This window comes from Elephantulus edwardii, unplaced genomic scaffold (genome assembly GCF_000299155.1).
Source record: "Elephantulus edwardii isolate Elephantulus edwardi_28Jun2011 unplaced genomic scaffold, EleEdw1.0 scaffold00020, whole genome shotgun sequence".
In the NCBI taxonomy this organism is placed as follows: Eukaryota; Metazoa; Chordata; class Mammalia; order Macroscelidea; family Macroscelididae; genus Elephantulus; species Elephantulus edwardii.
Genome location: NW_006399770.1, coordinates 13,631,573 through 13,654,154, shown reverse-complemented (window position 1 = coordinate 13,654,154; position 22,582 = coordinate 13,631,573). Strand labels below are relative to the sequence as shown.

Here is a 22,582-nt window from a genome sequence, read left to right as displayed (position 1 = left end):
AGGAGGGAGGAAAGAAGGAAGGGAGGAAGGAAGGAAGGAAGGAAGGAAGGAAGGAAGGAAGGAAGGAAGGAATCTATCATGTGCAGTCAGTTTTGATAACTGTAAGTCTAAAGGTAAGACTGGAAGCTATGTTTTAAAGTCAATCAGTAATTATTCGAATTGACATAGAATCCTACATGTTCATAAGTTATTCACTAAATATTCTCCTGGCCCTGTTTCTATTATCTATAATGTATCACTATTAGCATTAGGATGGGGCACAAAAATATGCGAGGGGGGTGTTTTTCTTTTTTTAAAGCTTGCCAATGCTGCCCCAACTTACAAATCATATTTTAGACATACTTTTATCAATGTCTGGGGTGCTCTGGTGGCTTAGTCTGTAGCAAGTTACAGGGCAAACCCAAAATCTCCTCACATTTCAAGGTTGGAATCCATCAGTGGCTCCAAGGGAAAAGATGGGCAGTCTTTGCCAGTTTCGATTTACAGCCTTAGAAACCCAAAGTAAGGTTGCTGTAAGTTGGAATCAACTTGACAGCAATAAACTGGAGTTTTTAAAATAAATTTCTATTATTGGTTTAGTACTATTTTAACTTACCAGAAGGGACTTGAAAAATCAACATAGCCAGACCATAACCCACCATAGTACTCTTTGACTTAAATATTAAAAATCTGTTGCCAACTCAGACAGACCTCACAGGATAAGGTAGGACTGCCCTGCCCAGGTTCCAAGGCTGCGGGTTTTCATAAAAGCAGACTCTGGCAGAGCAGTTGGAAGGTTCCAACCAGTGTCCACTTACTACCTCAGCACATTTAACTTTTGTACAACCACAACTCTTTCCACTTAGATGCTTCTGACCCTGGATCCATCAATTATAAATATCCCAAAACTATGCTTAATTGCTCTTTCACATCTACTTTCTCACTTCTATGCTTCATCTTCTACCAGCTGAACTTCTTGAATACTTTTCTTCCCAAAATTACTTTTCATGGCTATCAAAAACTTAATATGTTAAGTATCTTTCTGTACTAAAGCTGATCATCCTCCACTCTGCTTGCCTTTGCTGCACCAATAACGGTACAACTACTCATTCTTTGCCTCTTGAAACTATTTGGCTTTTTTTCGTTAGTCTTTTGTTCTTCAATCTAGCTGTGCTGTTCAACAGACTTTCTGTAATGACTCTTTCTGTAAATGTTCTCTATCTGTGCTATTCAATGATAGTAAGGGATCACCCACATGGCTAATAAACATTTTAAAAGCGGCTCATGTGAGCCAGGTAACATTTTCTTTACCTCAAGTAATTTAAATAGCCACATGTAGCTTGTACATACCATCTTAGACAATAATACTTTATAGTATATGGTTTATACCAATCTCCTCTTGGCTAGCAGGCTCACTCAGGAACACTGACATCTCTCCTGAATTCAAACCAAAGATGCCAACTGCCTGCTGTCCAGAAGCTCTTTCAAAGCAAATATGACTAAAATATACTTAAAACACTTGCTGCAGAAAATCAAGTACTATAACCTACAATATAGACAAAATCTCAACATTAACAAAAATCATCACCATTGGGCCAATAGGCGACATAACACAGGATGGAGAAAAGACTGAAGCTGTTACCAATTTCATCTTACTTGGATTCACAATCAACACTCTTGGTACCAGCAGCCAAGGAATCAAAATATGTGTTGTACTGGAGAATGTGCTACCAAAGAAGATCTCTCCAAGATGCTGAGGAGTAACAATGTCAGTTTAAAGACTAAGGCACACCTGACTGAAGCCAGGCTCTTTTCAATTATTTGCTATGCATCTGAAAGCTGGACAATGAAAATGGATAACAGAAGAATTGATGCCTCTGAGTTGTGTTGTTGGAGAAGAGTACTGAATATCCTATGGACAGCCAAAAGAACAGATATGTCTTAGAGAAGGTGCAGCTGCTCCTCAGAGGCAAGGATGATGAAACTTTGTCTCACACACTTTGGTCATAACAGTGCAGGATAGGAAGACCCTCCCTCTATGAGGTGGATTGATTCAGTGACTGGGGTAATAGGGATGGGAGTGTCAGAGACAGTGCAATTGGCACAGGACAGAGCAGAGTTTAGGGCTGTTGTACACAGGGTCACTGTAAGTCGCAAGCAACTCGACAGCACATAACAACAACAACAACAGTCCTTGTAAACAGATATCATGCTTGGAAAGGTAAAGGGTAAGCAGGAGAGGAAGACTCTCAACAGAATGGATTGACAGTGACTGTAATAATGAGCTAGTATATCCAAGATCGCAACGACAGCATAGGATAGAGCGTAGTTCAGATTTGTTGTTCATAGGGTCACTATGAGTCATAGTTGACTACACAACTCCAAAACAAAGAAACTTCTTGATGTCTTTATTTCTATTCAAAATAGCACTTTTTGAATGTAAATCTTTTCAATCTCTTTTTATCCCTTCCTTGTATTTATTAGTCTCAGTCATACTAATTCTTTCTTCCTAACAACTTTTAAATCAGTACTCTGGGACACTCGATTCTCACTACCTGGCTAGTTCAGGTCTTTAACATGCTTTTTAACTTCTCCCCATTCCTTCAGTCTTTTACTCCCACAAATCTAGTCCGCTTGTGAAACAAATCATCGGTTACTCATGTGCAAGTTTAAACTGAGGCTGAAGAAAATGAAACTAAGTCTACAAGAACCAAAATATGGTCTTGAGTCTACCCCCACACTTGAATTTGAAAAAGAATCTTAAGAAAAGATTTGGAGTATTGAACATCAGTGATTGAAGACCAGATGAGCTGTGGGATGACATCAAGGACATCATTCATGAAGAGAGTAAAAGGTCGTTACAAAAACAGAAGAGAAAGAAAAAACCAAAATGAATATCAGAAAAAATGGAAAATTGCACTAGAGCAGCGAGAAGCCAAAAAAAGGGAAAAGATGTTGATGTAGAAGAGCTGAAGTGAAGATTTCAAAGTGTGGCTTGAGAAGACAAAGGAAACTGTTATAATAAAGTGTACAGAGAGCCAGAATAAAAAGGGAAGAACTCAGTATTTTTCAAGCTTAGAGAACGGAAAAACAAATTAAAGCCTCAAATTTCAATACTAAAGTATGGTATGGGTAATATGTTGAATGGTCTAGGAAGCATCAAAAGAAGATGCAGAGAATACACAGAGTTAATATACCAAAAAGAATTGACTGACAGTGAAAAATTTCAGGAAGTACCATGTGGACAAGAGTTAATGGTAATGAAGGAAGAAGCTGAAGCTTCACTGAAGGCCCTGGCAAAAAATAAGACCCCAGACCAACTAATATGTTCAACTAACAGTTGCAGCTCTGGAGGTGCTCACCAGCTGATGCCAGGAAATCTGGAGGACAACTGTCTGGACAACTGACGGGCACAGATTTATATTTATTTCTATTTCCAATGATGGTGTATGGGAAGCCAAACTTTATACCAAATATTATGAAAATCCTTGTTCAGGAATTGAAGGAATTGCAGATTTATAAGTTAGGATTTCTCTTGTGGCAGATCCCAGAAAATGAGCTGTTTCCTGCAGACAGGAGACAACTAGGGCCCTCCTACAGAGTGTTACTTCCTGGGAAATACTTCCTGAGCTAGAGCATTAGGCTGACAATAGAGAAAAATAGCGCCTTCATTAACAAGGAATTCCTTTTGTTATTTGCTTCCCCAGATTATCAATAAATACACAGAGAAACATGACTTGGGGTCTTCAGTCGAGAACTGCTGGCCCCCTGTTTTATGCTCTCTGCTCTATCACATTCCTGGCTGTTTTGTCTCTTTATTAATAATTATAAAACTATTCCATTCTTTGGGACCCTCAGTCTGCAACAATGGTGTCTTGGAGAAAGTACAACCAGAGTGCTCCTTGGAAGCAAAGATGATAAAGCTTCACCTCTTACACACTTTGGGCCTGTTGCTTGGAGAGGCTATTCCTTGCAGAAGGACATTCTCGAGAAGGCTGAGGGTCAGTGAAAAGATGAAGAGCCTCAATCAGATGGATTGAGACAGTAACTGCTGCAATGGGTTGTAGTGTGTCAGGAAGTGTGAGGATGGCACAGGATAGGACAGGGTTCAGATCTGTTGTTCACAGGGTAGCTATGAGTTGTACTTGACTTGATGGCACCTAACCACAACAATCTATCTACCCTGCATGCTTACATGATTTCTCTGTTATACCTCTTTCCCTTCCAAATCTCCAATGATTTAAATTTAACTTCCTAGCTCATTACTGAAAGTAATATAAAATGTGGTAACCAATTTTTTGTTAATAATAATAATAATAATAATAATAATAATAATATCCTTTTTCATTCATCTCTGGTCAATTCTTTGATCCAACTGAAAAAGTTTATTAATGTACCTTGTACTTATCTACATTTGTACTATTAGACTTTTTACCATTACTCTCATTCTCTGGTGCTTCAGGATGATTAAACACAAACTATCAGAAAAAAGCATGCAATTGACTCATTTCTACAATTTTAATTTTTTAAATGAAAATATATATAGGAAAAACCCTCTCACATTCAATGGTTTCTAGGCCAAATGATCAATGACATTGGATACATTCTTTGCATTCAATTCATTTTCTTCTAGTTGCTTCAGTCTTATTAACTTAAAATTACCTGCTCCCAAGCTTCTCATAAATGTTTTCAAAGAACTATTTTCATTTGGTCTTATAATTTTTAAAAGAACTCAATACTCAAAGATGACAATCTTTACTTTTTAGTTAAATAGACAAATTAACTGTGATTTCAGATAAAAAAAAAGAAAATGAATAAAAACAACTTCAGGAAAAAGTTTCAATAGGTCTGCATTCTTCAAGAATTTGAGGTTCTGTTATATATTTCCCTGCCTTCTTATTAGGATTTATGTTCTGTGTTCTAGATTAGAACATTTGGTAGTGGTAGCCAGACACCATCTAGAGTCTCTGTTTTCAAGGGAGAGGAGAAAACGGCTCATGGAGATAACAAATCCTTTAGTCTGGTTTCTTCTCAAATTCTTGATTTCCTTCTTTTGCTTTTGTTTCACAGAAATACACTAACAGTTGTTTCTTAGATGATCACTCTTAAGCTTTCAAGACCCTAGACTTTAGTACCCACAGTACACGTAGAAAAGAAAATGTTTTAAGAAATTTTAATTCTGACTCTACTACTACTATTAGATGTGTGGTCCTAAGCGATTTAGTTAACCTCTCTGAGCTTTGATTTCCGTAAAAGGAGGAGAATAATACTTAGCCTTAAATAGTTATGCATTACATACCAATACAATTTAAGACTGAGTTATTTGGTAAGCTATCTTTCAAAACTTAATTAAAATCTAACTTCCTCTCTGAAGCTTTCCCAGAAGTTGGTTTCGGTGTCCCCCACACCCCATTCTGTCCAAATGCTTACTGGTACTATCCACGGTATTAAAATCCCCTGACAACTAACCATGTAAGAACAAATGTCATTTGCTTTTCCTGACCTTAAACTATGCTTAAAAATCAAGCTATTTATTATGCTAATTTAGTTCAAAAAGTTTATGGCACACTGCTATGCTTCAGGCATGTGCTAAGCACTAGAACGGAAAGGAGCAGGGAACACAGATACTCCCTTTCAGGCATTTACAATCTGACTGTAGTGTAAATAACAGACATACAAATGAACATTTAACTGTAAGTACTATGGCAAAGATCTATACAGGTACTGTGGTAGCAGAAAATAAAGAGTAACTATTCAGCTTGGAGTGTTAGGAATAGTATCTTGGTAGAGAAAATATTTCAACTGATTCTTTAAATATGAGGAGTTAGTCAGGCATGGAGAGGTTAGGGGAAAGGGAAAAGGGGGGAGGAGTTACTCTAGTCAAAAGAGAGAAAATAAATGTACAGGTGCATCAATAGCTTCTCCAAGCATTTCAGGTGAGGAACTAGGAATGCACAGTGACAGCCATATATCTGGAACAATAACTGCATTAAAAATAGGCCAATGAATTATGCTAATCACTCTGGATTTTATTCTGTAAGATAAAAATTTCAGTTATATACCTATCATCTTCATATTTTTTTACCAAAGCCATGTCTCCTCTGAATTATTAATGACTTAATAGTTTTAATTTAAACCAACTCAAGCTTTAAAACTCAATACTTACTTTATTGGTTCATCTTAAGTATGAATTTGATAAGTTATATTAGAAAGCAGGATCAGAAAGGTCTTAGAGGGGTTGGATATATTGGATGAATTCTAAGACAGCTTCCAGTTTGAGTAAATAACAAATGGTGAGGAAGAGGTTAATTTGGATATGCTGATGTTGTTTTGTGTTGTCGAGTCACCTACAACCCATAGCGACCTTATGTACAACGGTCCTAAACCCTGCTCTATCCCTTGCCAATCTCACTGTCTCCAACTGAATCAATCCACCTCACAGAGGGCCTTCCCCTCCTGTGCTGTCCCTCCACAATCCCAAGTATGACGTCCTTCTCCAAGGACTGGTCCCTCCTTGTAATATGTCCAAAGTAGGTCAGATGAAGCTTCAGAATCCTTGCCTCCAAGGAGCATTCTGGTTTAACCCTCTCTAGAATGAACCTGTTTGTTTTTTTAGCAGTCCATGGTATATTCAATACTCTTCTCCAGCACCACAACTCAAAGGCATCAATTCTCCTTCTATCATCCCTAGTCATTGTCCAGCTTTCTGATGCCCAGCAAGTGATTGCAAAGACCATGGCCTGTATCAGGCACACCTCAGTCTCCAGAGTGACATCATTGCTCTTCAGTACTTTGGAGAGGTCTCTAGCAGGCGACTTTCCCAACACAATATGTCTTTTAATTTCCTGACTGCTGGTTCCAAGAGTGTTTACTGTGGAGCCAAGTAAACTAAAGCTGTTAACAATATCAATTTCTATACCATCTATCATGCTACCAATTGGCCCAGTGGTGAGAATCTTTGTTTTCTTGATATTGAGCCTCAATCTATATTTAAGGCTACAGCTGAGTTTATAAGGTTTGTTGATTTTTTTTAAAATTTATTTTACTGAAACACTTTGTAAGGGGAGGAGGGGCGTGCACGAAATTGAAATTTATTTCAATACAGAACAAAATGTCCAAGGTCTTAAATTAATAAAAATATCAGTGAATAGGGTACTATCGGTGAGTGTTACTGAATAGGGTAACATCTTGGTTCTCCAACGTGGATTTTATCGGTTTTTTTTTAAACACCACTAAAGGGATATCTGTGACACATTTAAGGGTTTTAAATAACCACACAAAAAATGCTTGAAAGCATTTTAGATATATAAATCTGAAATTACTGCAATAATCAGTACTAATGACACTGCTATGTTTTGGATAGGGTCCAGCCGGAGTGCTCTTTGGAGGCAAGTATGATGAGAATTTACATCACATACTTTGGACATGATGCTAGGAGGGGCTATTCCTTGGAGAGGGACATGATATTGGGAAGGGTGGAGGGTCAGCAAAGGAGAGGAAGACCCTCAGCCAGGTGGACTGAAATGGTGACTGCTGCAATGGGCTCTTGTGTGTCAGGAAGTATGAGGAAGGTACAAGATAGAATAGGGTTTCGATCTTTTGTTCATAGGGTGTCTATGAGTTGTATTTTACTTGACGGCACCTCACAACAATGAAACGGATCAAAGAATCATCAGTATACAAGCATTTTTAAAGACATTTCCAAATTCATTGCCTGTTGAGTCGATTCCAACTCATAATGACCCTATAGGGCAGAACAGAACTGCTCCACTGGACTTCAAGTCTACAAAATTTAATGAGAAGACAGTTTTATCTTTTTCTCTCAGAGCTGTGGGTAAATTTGAACCACCAACCTTTCAATTAGTAGCACATACTTCATTCTCTAAGTTACCGGGACGCTTAGAAAAAGCAATGGGGGGGCGCTGTACAACAATGAAAGAACTTTTTTTCCAAAGAAAAAAGCAAACTTATGGGGGAGGGGAGGCAGGGAGAAAAATGTACAGCAACGAATGAATGGAAATCCAAGTTCTTTATAAATTTACAATAAAATCTCTAAAAAAAAAAGTGTACAGAATTTATGAAATCTCAAAAAAAATACAGACAGGAATTATGGAGAAGTAACATGCCTACAAGCAGTCCTATTATCTACACTATTGTGGCTGTGTGCTGTCAAGTTGGAACAAACCCATAGCTGTCCCTCTAGCAGGTTTTCAGAGGAAGTTAACCACATGGGAGGAGACTGCCCATCCTTTTCCCATGGAGCAGTTGGTAGCCTTTGGGATTGAAGCCAGCTTCTTACCACTGGGCCATCAGAGCTCCATTATTGACACTGAGAACCTCTATATCTAAAGGGAGCACCAAAAAAGCACCATGAAGCAAAAAGAAGAGGAATCATTAGAAAGCCATCAGAAAAACCAGGGAAGACTGATATCAAAGAAGCTGCTAAACAATAATAAAGGAATGGTTAATAGTCTCAAATGTTCAGATAATTAATAAATTTACATCATATGTAGTGTTATATTTTCCTGTTCATTTATGTATGTCAAATAGCTTGTCTTTTAATATATTTCTTTGTACCACTTACACTGCCCAATCAATTATCTTTCGCAAAACTTCAAAAGTTTTTATCAATAGTGAGGAATAGGCATTTATTTTCTTCAGCAAATAAAATAAATGAGATTTTAAAACTGTGATAAAATAAAAGGTATACTTATCTTGAATATTTACCTGCACAAAAGCAACTCCTGTCATCAAAATCACTAGGGAGAGCCACTGGTATACTCCTAATTTTTTACTAAGCATAGACACAGAAAATAATGCCGTTGTAAGAATTTTCAACTGATATGTGACCTTGGGAAGAAAGAAAAAAAAAAGCAAACAGCTAATATCATTAAAGTCAGTCTGTTTGTTAAAAAAGACTATTAAAAATGTACTTAACAAAACAACTATGAGATCATCTCACCCCAGTAAGAATAGCAAAATTTAACAGAGCAGCAAACAACAAATGTTGGCGAGGTTGTGAAGAGACTGGAAACCTTATTCAGTGTAGGTGGGAGTGTAAAATGGTGCAACCACTATGGAAGGCTGTATGGCGTTTTCTCAAAAAGTTGCAAATAGAGATACCATTTGACCAATTCCACTACTGCGAATATACTCTAAAGAAACCATAACTGCCACCTAAGCAGATATATGCACACCCCTATTTATTGCTCCTTTGTTCACAATAGCAAAGAGTTGGAAACAGCCCAAATGCCCATCAACAAACAAATGGGTAGAGACGCTACGGTATACTCACACAATGGAATATTATGCAGCGCTGAAAAACAAGGAACTCACGAAATACTATACAAAATGGGTGACCATGGAGGACATTATGCTAAGTGAAATATCTCAGTCACAAAAAAGACAAATACTGCATAATGCCACTGTTATAGGATAGGACTGAAATGGGGGCTGGGAAAAACTAAGAAAAGAGGGGATAAATAATGTACACAGCATTGAAACAGGCAAGGGAGAGAAATGTATAAAAGGAACATATGATAAGCTATTATTGGCATGACAAGAGTTCAGAATAAGAGTTGAACAGTAAAGTGGTCTGGGGAGCGGTTCCAGGGATACTGTATAACAATGGAATAATTTTTTTTTCCAAAGAAAAAAGCGAACTGGGGTGGGGGGCAGAGGACAGGGAGGAAAATGTATAACAGGAATGAATGGAAATAAAAAAATTAGTATGTTCAAAGCTATTAATAGCAAATAAAGTATATATTTTCTCAAAAAGAAAAAAAGAGATGAGACAAAGAACTGTTTAAAAGGAATATATGATTAGGCATTATTTACATGACAACAGTCCAGAATAAGAGGTACATCACAAAGTGGACTGGGGGCTCAGGAAGAGGTAAGAAACTGGAGACAATGAAAGAATCTCTTTAAAGGGAAAAGCAAACTGGGGGACAGAGGGTAAGGAGGAAAATGTGCAACAATAAAAGAATGGAAATCTAAGTTTTCTGTAAACTTTGATTAAAATATCAATAAAAACAAATTTTTAAAAATGTATTTCAAGTACCTGGTAAGTAGCTGCATCTAGATTTGACAGTGCCACATAAAGTAAATTATTCTGAAGAGTATATATTCCTGATGGAATAGCAAGTTTAAGTGTTTCCATAGGTTTATTAAGAATTTCATCACGTAGTACTCGATTCAATGCTCTTAGACTACATTCTAGACAAAACATTTGAAATAGAAAAATCAGTAGTTTTCTCAGTCAACTCTTAAAAAAATGCACATTAGACTACAGGCTAAGACACTTCTCGGTTTAAAATATATCTTTATTATGCTAATTTCCAAATATTTAATACTATCAGGCAAGATACTCAGAAAGGCATTTTCTTTATATTCTTACATTATGATACCCAACCAAATTGATCATATGCTTATATACAGATAAATTAATGATAATCAAAATCTCAAAGTACTAATTTGTTCACTAGGCAGTCTTACTTTATTATAGCAACACAACAAATTTGTATTTTGTGTATTCCAGTATATCCATCCACACCAACTAATAACAAAGACTTTAACTATGAAAGAAAGGTAACTCAAGTAGAGTCAGGTTAGCTGCAAACAAGAGAAAACACAATGAACACAGGCTTAAGCCTTGGGTGTGTGTGTCTTGTCTCACATGAGTCAGGTCCAGTAGTTCAGTGACGCCATCAAGGATCCAGCCTCTCTATGCCTCTTTTCACTTTGCTTTAGTATAACTGGCTTGTTGCTGTTGTTGTTATGTGATGATGAATCGACTCTGACTCACAGAGACCCTATGAACAATGGCTCTGAAACTTACCTCATCACGAGCCAACCAAGCTCACCATCTCCAGCACTCCTAGGACCCCACTGACATAGTCTCAGCGCCAGTCCATCTCACCCAGGGTTTTTCTCGTCTATGGCCATCCTTCTACCTTTCTAAACATTATGACTTCTCCAAGGACTGGTCCTTCCTGGCAATATGCCAGAAGTACGTCAGACAGAGTTTTAAAATCATTGCCTCCAAGGAGTAACCTGGTTTCACCCTCTCTAGGACAGGCCTGTCATTCTCTTGGAAATCCAAGGTGTGTTCAAGACTCTTCTCTAGCACCACAACTCAAAGACAATGATTATTATTCTGTCAGCTCTAGTCATTGTCCAACTCTCTGATACATAGCAAGAAATTGAGAAGACCATGGCCTGGATCAGGCATACCTTAGTCTTTAGACTGAAACCATTACTCTTTAGCATTCTGGAGAAATCCCAGACAGAAGACTTTCCCGAAGTAACTAATCTTTTGATTTACTGACTCTTGGTGCTAAGTGTGTTGATTGTGGATCCAAGCAAGATGAAGTGTTAAAAACGTCAATCTTTTATCTGTCTAACATATTTTGCCAATTAGTCCAGTGGTGAGGATCTCTGTTTTTTTACTCTGAGATGCAATCCATATTGAAGGCTGCAATCCTTGACCTTCTGCAGCAAATGCGTCAAGTCCTCCTCAGTTTCAGGGAGCAAGGTTATGCTGTCTGTATAATACAGGTTGCTGGTAAATCTTCCTAGAACCCTGATGCCACATTGTTTTTCATAAAGTCCAGCCTCCTGGAGTGATCCATTCTGCATAGAGGCTGAAAAGGTATGGAAAAAGGATACACCCTATTTCCTATTTTAACTGACTTTTATTTTTATGGGTTTCACCCTTTATATACATGGTTATTGTAACAAATCATCAGATAACTGTTATACTTCTGGGGTTTTTTGTGTGGGTTTTTTTTTAGGCAGCAAGAAGAAACAGTATGCCCTACAGGCATCCTCTATCAATGACAAAGCCCATGTTGCATACCTACCCCAGGCTGCAAAGGAGCTTCATATCTTTTATACTGGAGACAAGAAAAGGAGAAAGGAGTTGAAAATGGAGTTTAGATTAGCCATCCTACAGTACAAGTCATAGTAGAAGTCCAAAGAATTTTAAGAGACAGATAAATGCTTGAGGAAAAAAGTAATTCTAAGGAAATCTATAATGACACTTTGAAGATAATTTTTCTCTCCATAAAATAGGAAATCTTTGATTATAAAAACTTCTGAAATAAAAAAAGTCAAGATTTTCTTACTCTTAAGTTTTTTAAGTATACTTTTCAATAGTTACCAAAAGATTTTTTCAGTCTTACTAGTAAAGAAATAGCTTAATTTTTTGTTAAGACTTTAATTAAAGTTTATAAAGAACTTGGGTTTCCATTTATTCATTGTTGCACATTTTCCTCCCTCATGCCCCCAGGTAACTTTTTTCTTTGGAAAAAAAGTTCTTTCATTGTTATATAGTCTACCCCTACCCCCATCAGACCACTTTACTATGCATCTCTTATTCTGGACTCTTGTCATGCCAATAATACCTAATCATATGTTCCTTTTATACAGTTCTCTCCCTCATCTGTTTAAATGCCATATACATTATTTACCCCCTTTTTTGTTTCCCCTCAACTCTTATATCAGTCCTGTTCTATAACAGTGGCATTGTGCAGTATTTATCTTTTTGTGACTGAGATATTTTGCTCAGCATAATGTCCTTCATGGTCACCCATTTTGTGCTCTATTTCATGAGTTCTTTGTTTTTCAGTGCTGCATAGTATTCCACTGTGTGAATATACCACAGATTCTCTATCCACTCGTTTGCTGATAGGCATTTGGATGGTTTCCAACTCTTTGCTACTGTGAACAAAGCCGAAATAAACACGGGTGTGAAATAGCTTAATTCTTAATTTAGAGTTTTCATTTGTTTTTCACTTCAGCAATTGGAAAAGATCTTGTTCCACATTCTTGTCAACTCCTGGGATTTTCAGACTTTGCTTTTGCCAATCAGATGGTAATAAAATTGTATCTTGTGGTTTTCATTTGATTTCCCTGACTGCGACTAAGGCTAAGCATTTTATATACTGACTGTTCGGGTTTCCCCTTCTAGACCTATCTAGTCATGTCTTTTACCCGTGCTCCTCAAACATTTCCCTTTATTTTTATAATTGGGTTGTTGTTGATTGCCTTAGAGTTCAGCATGACTCACAGTGACCCTATGAACAAAAGGCCTGAAGCCCCTAGACAACTATCAACATTTATCAAAGTTCTTAGGGTTTCCGGAGGCATGTTATTTAGAAAGTGGATGCCACTCCTGCTTCCAAATCTATCAGAGTATGTTATTGTTTTTATGTGCCATTGAGTCGCCTGTGATGTATAGTGAACCTAAGCACAGCAGCTCTGAACCCTTCCCTGTCCTAAGCCAGTCTCACTAACTCGGACACACCCCTATAGCCCTCATAATTGGGTTACTTATCTTTTTTTTTTTAATTTTAATATTGTGTGTGTGTGTACTGTCAAATCAGATCTGACTGGTATAGAAGGAGACTGCGCCTCCTTCTCCAGCAGAGCATCTGGTGGATTTGAACCACACACCTTTGGGATTGCAGGGCAGCTTATTGCCACTAGGCAGTTACTTATCTTTTTAAGCTGGAGTTCTCTATAAATTCTAGGTATTAATAATTGTTGGGTATGTGATTCAAATATCTTCTCTCATTCTCTTAATTTCTCTCTCAAACTACCTTTCATTTATTGTAGCTATCACAGGCCAAATTATTTAAATCTAAAGGAATTACCCCTCTAATAGAATTATTCCTTTTCTCTGACTTTCTCATATCCAATCTATTCATAAGTCATGTTGCCTGCAGCTCAAACACACTTTTAATAACCTTTTATTTAGTTGTGAGACACTTAACATTTTCCTCCTCTGAGGTTCTCTGGTGATCTAGTCAGTAGGGAGTTGGCTGCCAACCTAAAGGCAGGCAGAATGAATCCACCAGATGCCCCAATGGAGAAAGAAAATCTCCTTTTGTGCATTTTACAGCTTCTGAAGACATGCTAGTGGGTCAGCTATGAGTTGGTTCCAAATCTATGGTAATGAGGGTTTTGGGGTTTGTTTGGTTGTTTTTGTGGTTTTTTTTTTTTTGAGAAAAGTTGAACAAAGACAATGCTATTCCGTTTTTACTGAATGTGGCTTTCCAGTGGGGCCATATATAACTGCATGAATCTGAACATTTCTCATCCCTCCAACCAAGGAACAAGAGACCGAAGACACTATCTTGAACAGTTTTACTCTGACACACATGAGACCATCAGGAGTCAGAGTTGACCCTATGGCAACTGGGGCATAACCATTACTACCATCTTAGTATAAATAATGATGATCTTGCATTTCCTAAAAGAGAAGCTTCCTAGTGTGACTCTCTGTGCTCTTCTCTACTGTCAATACAGGGAGACCTGGCGACATAGTGGTAAAGAGTTGTGCTGCCAAATCAAAGGCATGAAGTTTGTGTCCACCAGCTGCTCTGGGGAAGAAAGATGGGCACTCTCCTCCCATGTGATTTACACTCTCTGAAAGCCTTTTAGAGTGTTAGCTATGGAACCTCCACAGTTTTAATTCAACAGCACACAACAACATCTGTCAATAAAGCTAGCTGTCAGATTGACCTTTGAGTGTGCAAAACACCCTATTTTAATCTCCAGTGATTTTCCTTTATTTCTACAATTAACTTATAGTCTAGAAGACCATCTTACATTGCCTATTTTTGGAAGACCAATTCAATCTTTCATCATTCCATTTTCTTCCTATACAGGCCACTATGAGTGTTCAAAAGCATGCCAAGTGAGCCACTGCTACACAAATGAATGCAACAAATAAGACAAAAAGATTCAACTTCAGTAAAAATTTATTATGCTTTCTCTAGAGTTATGATAGTTACAGAATTGTTTAATTTCATCTTTGTAGCTATTAGATGTAGATAAGTCAAGTCCTTCCATTTAAAATGTCTTTCCCTTTTATTAAAAATATCTTCCATTACTGAAAAGATATGCTTTTGATCAGAAAATCACTTGCTATGCATCAGAAAGCTGGACAATGACCAAGGATGACAGAAAGAGAACTGATGTCTTTGAGCTGAGGTGCTGGAGAAGAATATTGAATACCATGGACTGTTAGGAGAACAAACAGGGTCGTCCTAGAGAGGGTGAAATCAGGCTGCTCCTTGGAGGCAAAGATTCTAAAGCTTCACTACTATAGCCACTTTGTAAATTGACTTTGTTAAGAGTCTTTCTGATCTTTTTTGCTGATGCTCTGTTATATTAAACCTCATTTCCTTGTCCAGGTACTAGGCCCTCTTGTACCAAGTCCAAAGTACTGAGCTGAATCGTTCCATCCTCGCCTCTTAGAAGTATACTGGTTATAATTCTTTGAGGATAGATTGGTTTATTCTTCTGGCAGCCATCATATATTCAATATTCTTTGTCAACACTAGAACTGAAAGGCATGAGTTCCTCCATGGTCTTCCTTATTCATTACCCAGCTTTTGCATGTGTATGTTGTTGTTATTTAGTGCCATTGAGTCATCTACAACTCATGGTGACCCTATGAATGAGAGCTCTGAGCTCCGTATCCTGTGCCAGCAGCACAATCTCTGACACATTCAAGCCAATTGCTGCAATCACTATGTCAATCCACCGGCAGAGGGTCTTTTCCTTCTTTGCCATCTCCCCATCTTTCCACGCATGATGTCCTTCCCCAAGGAACAGTTTCCCCTAGCAACACATTCAAGGTATGCGAGATGAAGTCTCTCCATCCTTGCCTCCAAGGAGCACTCTGGCTGCACCTTCTCCAAGATATATGTTTGTCCTTTTGTCAGTCCATGGAATATTGAGTACTCCAATACCACCATTGAAAGGCATCAATTTTTCCTTTGCCAATCTTACCCATTTTCCAGCTGTCAGCAGCAAAACTGTTGACAAAGTGACTGAAAGGACCATGGTCTGAATCAAACCCACGTTAGTTCTCAAACTGACATCACTGCTCCTTAGTAATTTGGCAAGTTCCTGACTGAAGACTCTCACTGCAAAAAGTCTGCTGACTAATGGTGCCAAGTATACTGATTGTGGATCCAAGTAAGATGAAGCTGTTTACAGTTTCAACCTTTTCTCCATCTCTTACAATGTTGCCTATCAGTATGTTTTGAAGAAACTGAAAATACCATGACTAGGGTCAGGTACCTTTTAGTCTTCTGTGGCACCTCAGCTTAAAAAAACACTTTTAAAAGTTCTTTTGAAATAGTTTCTGCTCAATGCAATACACCACTTGGCTTCACGGATTTGTCCATGAGTGTTAATTATGGGGAAGAAAAAATTAAAAATGTCCAGGTTTTTTCTTTCATCCATGTATTATGATGTCAACAGCTCAGTTGTGAAAAGTTTTCTTTTTTTTAAAAAAAAATTTTTTTTGGTGTGTGTGTACTGTCAAATCAGATCTGACTGGTACAGGAGGAGAGTGCCCCTACTTCAGCAAAGAATCTGGTGGATTTGAACCACATACCTCTGGGATTGTAGTATAGCTTCTAGCCATTTGACCACCAGAGCTCCCTGTGAAAAGTTTTCTTTATGGTGAGGTTTTCTTTATGTTGATCACAACCCATACTTAAAGTCTTTTGTGATGTTAAAGGTTTATTGTTCAAAATGGCTTCCTTAGCTAACGATTTTGCCATCAGGATGGGTAGATTTTCTGCCATCTAGAAGGCGGAAAATGGAACATGAAGGCACAAGGCCATGAGCATCTTTCTGAAAAGCCCAGAGGCAGAGAGAAATAGCATAGGCCCTCACTACTCCAAAATAAAAGCAGATAAATAGCTCATAACCTGGTCCCATGATGCTTCTAAAGCGACATCAGCAGTAAGAGGTTTGTTTATTCGTTGTTGACTCAGATTCAGTTATGGTACTGAGAACAGGGTTGGCAAAGAATATCTCACAATGCAAGTCCGAGTTTAGTTCAACAGTCCCAAGATACAATTCCTCAATTAGTTCAGGCTCCTATTTCAGTTCAGCAAACAGCTTTTCCTTCCATAATCAAAGGGAAGAACAGCAAAACCTTTAACGATGGCCTTTATCTCAGAACTTCTCTGGTTACATCTTGCTATAGCAATGCCACAATCTCTCCATCACCATCACTCTCAACAGGGTCTTGCTCTAGTCTCCTTCAAGTCCTGCTCTCAAGTCTTGTTCACCACAAGTCCTACAAGTCAAGCTCCTCAGTGTGGGAAGCACTCTTTATCTTATCCTAGCCCTCAAGCTGTTAGTAATTTGCAAGATTACTCGTCTGCAGTTAAGGTATCTGGAGACCAGAGACTTAACGTAATGGCTAAACCCCTTTCCTCAACTTTTAGGCTAACACTGCAGGAGGGAACAGACAAATAGGGTGTGTTAGCCGAGTAGTCCCCCACAAGGGGACTGGCTAATCTCACTAATCCACAAAGTGATTGGCTAGTCTCACCATTAAATTGAACAAATGCAACAGTAGAATAGGAGGACTTCACCACTACCAAAGAAAAATCAAGAAAAGACAATGTGTCCTTTGAGGCTAGAGATTCTTTTGCTGGTCGGACTAGGACTTTTGGGAACAGCAGCCATAGCTGCCACAGCAGACAACTAGAGAACCAACATGAGATGGAGTGGCTCTTTGGACTGCTATCCCATGGAATCACCACTAGACGCCTTTGCCCAAGTTTGTTGGACAAATAGTGGTGAGGGTTGGGGGATGGGGATAGGGAGAGCCATAAGTGACTGGACTGAGAGCTTTGTAACACTGGCCTAAAGCTGTGAGGCTCAAAGCTGAGGCACCTATGAGCACATTGCAGAAGCTGTCCTGTCTGAGTGTATCTTGCTGCCAACCGGAGTCAAAGCCTACCCTAATATGTTTCTGTGTGGTCTGTGAGCTATCACATTGGATTTCTGGACCCAGTAAAGCAGTGAGATTAGTGTTGAGAAGAGTAGAAACAGGTGTGGGAGAATGAGAGACATGTCTTACGTCATGGGAATTGGTTTTATGTTGTTGATGGGGAGAGTTCCCCATTGTGGAGTTGGTAAAGGTCAGATATAGCCATCCCCATGTGGCTCTTTCTCTTTTCACATCTTTGCTCTCATTAAGTAAGTTCTGTAAGTTGTATTCCCTTTCACCAAACAAGGATGTATCATTTGCTTATGGCAGGAAGTTAATGAATCTTTTTCGAATATTGAAGCCATGTTCTCATATAGTCCAGTTTCTCAGATTATTTGTTCATCATACAGACTGAATAAGCATAGTAAAAAGATACACTTAGAAACCCTGACATATACCTTTCCTGATTTAAGACCACATAGTAACCATTCTGTTTGAACAACTACCTCTTGGCTTATTTACAGGTTCTGCATAAATACAGTTAAGTGTTCTCGAACTCCCATTCATCTCAATTGTATCCATTATTTGCTATGATCCACATTCTTGAATGCCAATGAATAGTCAATAAAGCAAAGATAAACATCTTTCTGGTATTCTTTGCTTTCAATTAAGAGCTATCTGACACTAGCACTGATATATCCTCCATTTAACATCCTCTTCTGAATCTGGCTCAAGTAGTTCTCTGTCCATGTACTGCTGATTGTGAGTTATCTTCAGCAAAATTTTGCATATGGGTGATATTACTGATATTGCTTAGTAATTTCTGCATCCTGTTCAATCAACCTTTCTTTGGAATATGCACAAATATAGATCTCTTCTAATCACTTGGCCAGGTAGCTGTCTTCTAAATTTCTTAGCAGAGATGAGGGACATCTCCAGCACGGCATGTTTACAGAAACATCTTAATTAGTGTTCCATCAATTACTGGAGACCTGATTATTTTTGCCAGTGTTTTCAATATTGCTTGAACTTCTTACTTAATAGTATTGACTCTGGATTATATGTTAACTTCCTGAATGGCTAACCATTACCAATCCTCCCTGTTTCCCCCCTTTCTTTCCTCATGATTATGGAGTTTATTAGGGAAGTTGGAGTTGACTAGATAGTAGTGGTTTTTATGCTTATGAAACTGGTCCTGTGCACATAAGGAAGAAGATGAAATCTCATTAAACAAGTAAGTGCAGGTATGAAAGCTAAATAAAAGAAACTTATATTAAAGAAACTTAAAAAATTCAATTTCACAGCCAAGAATGTCACTCATTTCTCAAAACAGGTCTGTCTTGGAGAGGGTGAAACCAGAGTTCTCCTTGGAGGCTAGGATTTTGAAGCTCTGTCTCACATACTTTGGACACATAGCCAGGAGAGACTGGTCCTTGAAGAAGGACATCATGCTTGGAAGGGTGAAGGTACAGCGTAGGAAAGGAAGACACTGGGTAAGACGGATTGATACAGTAACTTGAGCAATGGGGGTGGCGTGTTGGAATCAGTGAGAATGGCTCAGGACAGAGCAGACTTCAGAGATGCTGTACCCAGGGTCTCTATGAGTCGCAGGCGACTCAATGGCACATAACAACAACAAAAGGTTATAACTCAGGCCAGAAATATTCAGGATACAAATCTGTCAGGACAGCTTCAGGTGTACTCTGACCTTTGGCCTCTAGGTTCTGGGCCCTCTAACAAAGAAAGCACTTTTAGTTCCATGAATTATGTGTCTTTGCAAACCTACTCAGCCTGTAAACCCAGGTGGCCACGAAACCTGGCACAGGCTCCAGCTCCAGCTCCATGGGGCAGCAGATTTAGTTCAGCTCTGTCTTATATCGGTCTGTGGTTCCCTATCACTAGTGCTATTGCATATATAATGGCCACATCTCAGTCTTGTCTCTGTTTCATGCAATAATCTGATTCACAGGACACACTGCATGCTTTCTTCTTTCTTGATGGCAGTGAGATTCCCTAAACCAATTTTTATTTGATACAGTGGCTCTGGTTTTTATGTTTTCCTTCCATCTTCTTTTAATATGTCTTATTACATTCAATATTTTGTCATTGATTAGGAACCACCTCATAATGACTCTCCAGCAGATTTTGAGAAGCTGTGAATTGCACAGGAAGACACTACTCATCTTTTTCTCACTAAACAGCTGGTGAATGTGAATTTCCTGCCTTTGGGTTGGTACCACAATTCTTGTCCACTATGCCATCATATCTCCATTTTGTTTACCGAGTCCTTCAATATTTCAACTCAGAGCTTGAATTTTTTTCTTTCTTATTATCTTTCCGTTCAAGGAATGCCATGCAAACTACTTCCAAAAACTCTACCAGAAGATTCTAGGAAGGAGTCAGAGTTGACTTCATGGCAAGTGGTACACTACGGTCACTAACGCCTCAAGCACTATTACCATTTTAGTTTTTGGTGTTGCTGTGGTGTGCTGTTGAATCGGAACTGATCTATAGCTGACCTTCAGAGACTTTTCTGAGGCAGTTAATCACACAAGAGGAAAATGCCCATCTTCTTCCTGTGGAGCTACTTAAGGATTTGAATCATATGCCTTTGGGTAGATAGCACAATGCCTTACCATTAAGCTACCAGTTTAATCAAACATTACCTTGCTTGGATTTCTCTTTTGATTTTCTAACTTCAGGTCATTGCACATTTCACTGTAATATTTTATAATCTGTATTCCTGAGTTATCCATGGAAAACTGTATAGCTCTTTTACTTCACTTCTTTCATTTGTTTTAGCTACTTTGAGACAGTGTAAGAGTTCATTTTGACTTCCAGTTTGATCACTTCTTTCTCTGCTGTCCTTTTTTTTTTTTTTGTATCTGTTCTGCTGTCCTTTTAATGTTGCTTTGTTACCCTCACATGCTTGATGCTAATGTATCTGGGTTTTGATCATTAGGATTCAATGAATCAAATCTGTTCTTGATAAAGTTTCCAAACTCAGGTGAGATACACAGTCAAGGTCATTATGTTGGCTATTTTGGACTACGTTTCAACCTGAACTTGCATCAATTAATAATCAATTAATAGTCTGTTTTGCAGAGGACCACTTATTTTGTACTGATTACATCTTTTTGCAAGAACATAAGTGATTCAATTCTGGTATATTCTACCTGGGGAAGTCTCTGTATAAAATCACTCTTTAGGTTCTAAAAGGTACGTGAAATAAGTTGTTGACATTGATCTTATAAAAGTGCATCATGTAGTCACTGTAGTTTCTATCACAAAGGTTATATTTTCCAACTATTGACGCTTCTTTATACCTTTGGCATTGCAACAACCGGTAATTAAAAATGCATTTGCTTACATGTTTGATATTCTTATCCTTAATATAAATGTAAGAAATTATACTTTGTATTCACAGCATACAAACCAAAATTATGTTTTAATACAGCAGAATAAAATTAGACTAAAATTGTCTTAATAAAATAAAAAAACATTGAAAGGTGCTTAAAATCAGGGCACTAGATAATGAAAATAGTATTGAAAAGTGTAGCAACCAATATATATTTAAATAAATGACATGCAAATAACATCAAAACAATAAATTGTGTTTACTTCAAAAACCCTAAAACCTGAATACTTACTGCTGTCTTTGTAGACTAGTAAAATGCAGGCCATTATCTTCAAAATTTCAGCCACAACCACTGCAGTAGATGACAGATAACGGGGTCCCTCTTCTTTTAAAGTCCTAGAATAACGCATTGTTAAAACCAAGCTGGTAGTCTGAAAGACTAAAATTCCCAAAGAGAGGTATTTCAGGTTGGCAGACATTGTTTTCTTTTCATCTGCCTGGAAAAGAACAAAGAAAAGTTACAAACTACAGAAATTGGTATTAGAAAGCAGTAAGAAACTAATAGTTGCAGGTATGACAGAATAAAAACATTTCACCCAATATTTCTTGCTAATTGCAATTGAAAATCAAAGGAAATAAAACAAGGTGACTAGTATGATTTGGTAAACTGATTGCGGAAAACTGGCTTTAACTTTCACAATGTGGCTCAGTGAGGCTATGCAAATCATGTATATGAAGGGAAATAGAGCCTTCTGGGTGGGAACATGCAAATTAAGTATGTTGTTTATTTTTTTCTGATTTATTTTATTAATTTTAATAAAAATTTACAGAGATTTTGGATTTCCATTCATTCACTGTTGCACTTTTCTCCCTGCCCACCCTGCCCCTCCAGTTCATTCTTCTCTTTGAAAAGTAAAGGAAAAATTCTTTCACTGTTACACAATCCCTCCCCCAAAGTGCACTTCACTATGCAGCCTTTGTTCTGGACTCATGTCATGACAATAATACCTAATCATGTATACCTTTTAAACAGTTCTCTCATCTGATTCAATGCAGTATACATAATTTATCCCATCATTCTCTCTCTCCCCTCCAACCCCTATGTCAGTTCCATTTTACAACAGTGCAGTATTTGTCCTTTTGTGACTGAGATATTTCACTCAGCATAATGTCCTCCAGCATCATCCATTTTGAACAATATTTCATGAGTTCCTTGTTTTTCAATGCAGCTTATATTCCATTGTGTGAATATACCACAGTTTCTCTATCCATTCATTTGTTGACAGGCACTTAGGTTGTTTATAACTCTTGGCTACTGTGAACAAAGACACAATAAACATGGGTGTGTATATCTCTGCTTGGGTGGCAGTTATGATTTCTTTGGGGTATATTCCAAGTGACCTAAAGCGCCTGCTGCAGAGTGTCAAGGACTGCAGCCTACAATATGGATTGAGGCTCAATGTCAAGAAGACAAAGATTCTCACCACTGGACC

The 22,582-nt window shown here is 38.0% G+C and overlaps 1 protein-coding gene across 2 annotated transcripts in view; it reads right to left on the bottom strand.

Moving 5' to 3' along the window:
* Nucleotides 1-21,580, bottom strand: part of SLC35A3 (solute carrier family 35 (UDP-N-acetylglucosamine (UDP-GlcNAc) transporter), member A3) — a 49,107-nt gene extending 27,527 nt beyond the window's left edge. For both annotated transcript variants that reach the window (XM_006882441.1, XM_006882440.1), the window contains exons 1-3: nucleotides 21,382-21,580; nucleotides 10,043-10,197; nucleotides 8,707-8,829 (exon numbers count right to left, since the gene is read on the bottom strand). In XM_006882441.1, coding sequence (XP_006882503.1) covers nucleotides 8,707-8,829; nucleotides 10,043-10,197; nucleotides 21,382-21,568 — 465 coding nt within the window. In that variant the 5' untranslated portion in view covers nucleotides 21,569-21,580. The remainder of the gene's footprint in view (nucleotides 1-8,706; nucleotides 8,830-10,042; nucleotides 10,198-21,381) is intronic.
* Nucleotides 21,581-22,582: the final 1,002 nt, after the last annotated feature.